At 33.0% G+C, this 6,311-nt stretch overlaps 1 protein-coding gene across 1 annotated transcript; it reads right to left on the bottom strand.

The window, feature by feature from the left end:
* Positions 1-1,280: 1,280 nt before the first annotated feature.
* LOC117421505 (granzyme K-like) lies at positions 1,281-5,284 on the bottom strand. Its single transcript, XM_034035999.2, has 5 exons — positions 5,166-5,284; positions 4,949-5,087; positions 3,423-3,570; positions 2,561-2,827; positions 1,281-1,832 (listed from the first exon to the last, which is right to left on the bottom strand). Exons 1-5 carry the CDS (start codon positions 5,239-5,241, stop codon positions 1,665-1,667), a joined length of 798 nt encoding a protein of 265 aa, XP_033891890.2. The 5' UTR covers positions 5,242-5,284; the 3' UTR covers positions 1,281-1,664.
* Between the last annotated feature and the right edge of the window lie 1,027 nt (positions 5,285-6,311).

Here is a 6,311-nt window from a genome sequence, read left to right as displayed (position 1 = left end):
ACACCTATATGTACTCAATTTAAATTGACTGTTGTTTTGGGTTTTTTGAGCCAGCATATCGGGTCCGTAAACAATTTTTTTTTAAAACAGCTTAATCAGTGAAAACCAGTATTCTATGAATTCCATTGGAGAAATATTGTTACCATAAAAAGTGATAAACTTGAAAAGAGATTGAATATGTGTGGTTGTTTAAAGACAGGCGCCTCTGTCTTTCACTAAGTTAATCTCTTTCTGTTAAAATATGTTTCATGAACTGTGACTATGACAGTTGCATTCTTTAGCCTTAGATGATTTTTATATCTTCACATGCAAACCACTAATAAAGCTCAATATGCTGAATATTTGCATGCATCAAGTCCTGCTTTGGTTCACAAGGTGATAGATGGCTCTTAACATGAGATTTGCAAGGGGAGTACACAAGATAAGGAAGTGTATTTCTGTTTCAGTGAGATGAACGATGTTAATCGTACGAAACTGGCACTGGCCTACCGCCTCCAGGCATTCCACACGCACTTCCAAAATCTAGAAAACTTTAGTACAATGACGGTATGATGACATATAAATACTAGAAAAAAGAAAGTTCAATTTTACAAAATCTTGTTGCCAGTCTTCTGCTGTACCAGAGTTAAAAAGAGCTGTACGAAAAAAATTAAAACTAATTGAAATGCAGAAATGTCAGTAGGGGTGTGGTTTAAAGAAAACCTAACAGTTCAAACTAACTGATCTACTATGGGCTCGTCTTTTTGCTCATACAAAGCAACACACATCAAGCAATCAGAGTACATGTCTTTATTGCCCCAATAAAAATAAAGGCCAGTCTTTAACACTAATTCTAGGTATTACATTTTCACATTTAAGTTGCAGTGAAGATGTTATCTAAAATAACTAAAATAATGAACAGACAAAAGTGTGAAAAAGAGAGTGGATAGTCTTCTAACCACAGAGAGAGGATAGTCTTCTAACTCATTTCCTGTTATTTTCACCTCAGCAATGTAAAGTGCAACAATTATATTATAATGTATTCTGAACTGCAAAAGCCAAACTATCTTAGTGCTAAGTGAACAGCAAAAAACATTGCAGAAAACAACTTTTGTAAAAAAAATAGTTTTTAAACTTAACATAAACTATTGGTAAATATTCTACACCTTTGTCCTTTAATCCCCTTTGAAAACATCTGAACATATCCAACAATTCAGTTTTGCCCTATAGCAGCAGCACTGAGGGGTTGATTTATATGAAGAAATGTGTAGCATTACAAAATAATAACAGGAGCACTGGAAGATATTTGGCTTTTTTATGCAATTTATACAAAAGTCAACACTAGAAGTAAATCTCTGCTTCTTCCTGGTACAAAACCACTTCCTGTGGTTTAGATCTCACTCGAATGGTTACTGCAAGCAGTGATTATATTCCATCAAGAAACATGTTTATTGTTTTTGAACTACATTGTTGTACTTGAATAATCTGTAGAACATGAATTAAAATAAGTAAAAGGCCTTCAAGAAATGGATTTTAAAACTTTGGATTACAGTTATACTGAACTTTCAGTATAAATTACAATTAGAAATATGTGCTAATGTAAAACAATTAGATATGAAAATATTCAAATTCTATATTTTTTGATTCACAAATGCACTACATATTTCACACATGTTTTTTTTCTTTTACTTTGTAATGTTAGCATTTGCTTGGATAGTCTTGGAAATCCAGGGTAGATATTTATCTGACAGAAGTGTGTAAACACCAGGCTTTTCTGGGTTTCCACAATTATTTCCACCAGAGACAATTGCTGTGAATGTATTTTTACAAATGAGTGGACCACCAGAGTCTCCCTGAAACAAACAAGCAGGAAAATGCATGTCAACAATATTGTGTAAAACATGTTTTGTGAAGAAAGCCAAACTTCCTAAAAATCCATCTTGTATATTTATATCTTTGAATTATATCATTTAAATGAAGGCAACATCAATACCAGTTTGGATTCTGATCTTTACAGCTCTGAAAAGCTAAGGCCAGTCAATCTACAGTACTTTTTATATTACACTGAGATGCTAAGGATAATACATAGTCCTTACAGCCATTTATATTAGTCAACATGTATGATGCACAAGCATAAATGAAAAAAACAACTTTCCGACCACAAAGAGCTGGCTAATTCTCCAAAATAGACTTCACTGTGCTAAAGTAACTAATTCCATTGAAGTTTATTTTGCAGCTACATTATATATGAATTGTGCCATCAGCATGACTGCTTCACTGCAATATGAACATAAAGTTAAAATAATTGTTGTCTGGAATTTGACGCATTTTGACAAATAGTATGTTTTTAATCAAGCCAGACTGGCACTGGCCTATCCCCTCCAGGCATTACACACATAGAATGCACATTACCAAAATCTAGAAAGGCACAGCACAATGATGGTGTGATGACATCAGAAAAGAACGTTCCACTCTGCCAAAAGTCGTGGTAAACATATCCTTATAAAACATACTAACATTTTGATAGCTATACTAAGATATGACATTTATTGACATGAAATTGGACATGAAGTTTACTTACAGTGCATGCATCTTTTTTTCCTTTTTTATCACCAGCGCATAACATGTCCTTAGTTATATTAGGATTTCCATTGTAATACTTGTTGCAGACTTTCCTGTCTATAACAGCGACATCTGCTTCTTTAAGTGTATCTGATCCTTCTTGGGCGTTGTTAACAGTTATTCCCCATCCAGAAACTTTGCACTTCACTCCAGGCTTGATGTCTTTCCCAGACTTTGGAAGACTCAGAGTTTTAATCTTTTTGTTTAGTTTTACTTTTGTTTTCAACTATTAAAATGAAGATAGGAAAGGGGCTATGAGTTTGGTTGCTATGTGTTTTTCTAATTGACACTATTTCACTGATCAAAAAAAAAAAAAAAAATATATATATATATATATACATATATATATATATATATATATATAATTGTGAATATTAATGTCTGTCAACATGGCTTAACCTGGAATACATCTAATTTGTGAATTGCATTGTGTAATATTCTACTATTTATGTAAATAGCAGGGTTAGTCTAAGTTAGAAGGGGTTATTTTGTATATAAGTTTGTCTGCATATTCTTTAAAGAGGAGCAATTGTTTACATTGGAAATAAGTAATTGCCTGAGAAATATACATAATATACAAGTACTAAAATAGGAAACACAAATGAGTCTATTTTAATGATCTAAACCCTGGCAGATCTTAATATTCTATAATCCGATGATCTCATTTCACTGTATATTGATTGTATGCAGTAATGTTAATAAATGGGTGAAGAAATCACATCTGGGGGAAACACCAGCAGGTGCAAAGGATGGTAATGCTGTTTAGAACATTAAAATAGACCACAATCTGTTAAAAGTTGCAGGGAAATAGTACTTCATACCTTAATCAGCATTAAATCATTTAATTTTGGATGCTTGTCAAATTCTGGATATTTGACAGTTTTCTCAATTTTCAACCTTTCCTGAGATTTTTCTTCCTTTTTGAGGTTGTGAGCTCCAAGAACCACAGTCTCCTCATCTTTGAACGACCTGTTTCAAACCAAATAAATTTTTGTAAAGATGTGTGCTTGCTGGACTGCTCATAAAGTATTATCCTGCTGTACCTGGGATCCTGTATTATTTACATTTTTATGTAGATTCTAACTGACATCAAAAAGTATTCAGCAAAATGTATGTACTAACTTACTGACCATTCATTTGATGTTTTATGTTGTTTTCAATGTTTGCAATTTTAATTTACAGATCCAACAAGGATGGCAACCCCCAGTGTTTGAGAACTATGCTGAATGATGTTCTGAAAGTTGATAGATTAAAACAGAACCCTAAACTTTCTGATGAGTGCAGTTGCTGCTGCAATCCATTCAGTATTAATTTTGGAAAATTACATTAATGAACCAGGGCCTGTTAAGTAGTTCTAATTAATCCCACCCTAATTAATAAATTTTGGTATCACTTTAAGTCCCAAATAATTCACTAAACATTATTTTATTATTTTCTTTTATTAATTACATTTGATATTCACAAAACTTTTTTTTAAAGAAACCAACAACAGTTTATGGAGATTTCAGGAACATCAAAGTGTATTGAATTCCTCTCAGGACAGACTAACAATAAGAACTTAGAGCTTTGCAAATAGGGAACCAGTGTTACTATGTAGTAACTACTTAGTTCAACGAAGTGCAAAGAATGAGTAGGCAGGATAAAAAATGTCTATGAATCACTTTAATCAACACAAGTAAAAATGTGTCAGAAACAATACTGTTTGGTAACACTTTATAATATGTGTAATTTAAAGTAATTACAGTGTACATGATGATGTGTATGGATTACTATTAAATTAAACACTAGTATAGATAGATATACTATCTATCTATCTATCTATCTATCTATCTATCTATATATATATATATTATTATTATTATTTATTTCTTAGCAGACGCCCTTATCCAGGGCGACTTACAATTGTTACAAGATATCACATTATACATTATTTCACATTATACAGATATCACATTATTTTTACATACAATTACCCATTTATACAGTTGGGTTTTTACTGGAGCAATCCAGGTAAAGTACCTTGCTCAAGGGTACAACAGCAGTGTCCCCCACTGGGGATTGAACCCACAACCCTCCGGTCAAGAGTCCAGAGCCCTAACCACTACTCCACACTGCTGCCCTGTACATATATATATATATATATATATATATATATATATATATATATATATATATATATATATATGTATTTATATTCAAATGACCAAGCACATATTTAAAAAAATCTCCAATATGAATACAAATTTGATTTACAAATATATTAGATCCTATTGGTGCTTATGAATTCATACATACAGTACATACAACCTAATATTACATCTCTAAACCACCACAGAACACAACTTACCAAGAACAGTGTGCTGCTGTTAAAACCCATTGGTCTTTGATCAAGACACCTCCACAGATATGAAAATTCCCAATTTGGATAGAGGCCATCCATGGTCTTGAATTGGGCTTAACGTCTTTACCTCCGATAATTTCTGAACCTGCAAAATAAAAGTATTAAATATAAAGTATTGTACTTATTGGTCAGAATCTCTTCTGACAACAACATAATACATTACCTATATCCAAGCAATCTGCTGACAAATATAAAAAGGCTATTGTAGCAGTTATACCAATCTGGTAAAAAGCAAACATTTTGTTGAGTGTTCAAATGGTACCATCAGGGGCCAGATCATTTTATATGATTCAATGCAGGAACTGTCAAAAAAAAAAAAAAAGGTTGGTGTTAAACCAAATCAACACCTGCTGCATCTTTTCACACGATAGGGGGTCTTCAGTTTCTCATATCTCTGTAATTCTCATACAGCATATTTAGTTGTCACTGTTATCTGTTATCAGTTGCAGTTGCCTTTTTGAAGACATACTGTAGCAGAAAGCTTCAAGTACTTGAGCTGTTTGTAATATTTAAATAAATATTCAATTTTGAACTGTTACATTTTTTTCATAGATTGCAAGGCTTTATCACTTTTGATATTTCACAAAAAAACTAGACTCTATATATTCCTTTTTTTTACGCAGCAACAGCACAAATCCAACCTTCCAATTTAAATATTCGAGTATATACCCTCAGCTATGTACTTAAACTGCTAAACATGTCATTAGAGGCACGTAGACAATATATAGAGAATAATATATGGGTCAGAATATGTTGAAATATCTTAAGTCAGGTGTTGCCAAACTGGAGGCTGCGAGATTATTATTATTATTATTATTATTATTATTTATTTCTTAGCAGAGGCCCTTATCCAGGGCGACTTACAATCGTAAGCAAATACATTTCAAGTGTTACAATACAAGTAATACAATAAGAGCAAGAAATACAATAACTTTTGTTCAAGTAAAGTATAAGTGTGTGTGGCGGAGTGTCCCGCCCCTATTTATTATTATTTGTATTTTTGTTTGCGGCGCGGGTAAAAGCGCTGCGTCTTTTATTATTATTTAAAAACCCCGTGAGGATGCATGGCTGATCAGCTACTGATTATTTAAATAGCTGACAGTCATTCATCCTTACCAAACGCGTGCAGACTCTGGCCGGGGGATAATAAGATAATTACCAACTAGTTAAATCCCTCGGCCAGAGTATACCTGCAGCTCTCTGCACTCGGGGTTGGGGTGTTGGAGTAGAGAGTACGGGGAGCGGAGAGAAGGAATAACATTTAAAAAACAATTGCTAATACGTGCTGGATTATCCAGCACGGCACTTA

The sequence above is a fragment of the Acipenser ruthenus genome, chromosome 1, assembly GCF_902713425.1.
Source record: "Acipenser ruthenus chromosome 1, fAciRut3.2 maternal haplotype, whole genome shotgun sequence".
Lineage (NCBI taxonomy): Eukaryota > Metazoa > Chordata > Actinopteri > Acipenseriformes > Acipenseridae > Acipenser > Acipenser ruthenus.
Note: the sequence above shows the minus strand (reverse complement) of the source record. Positions and strands in the feature narration are given on the sequence as shown.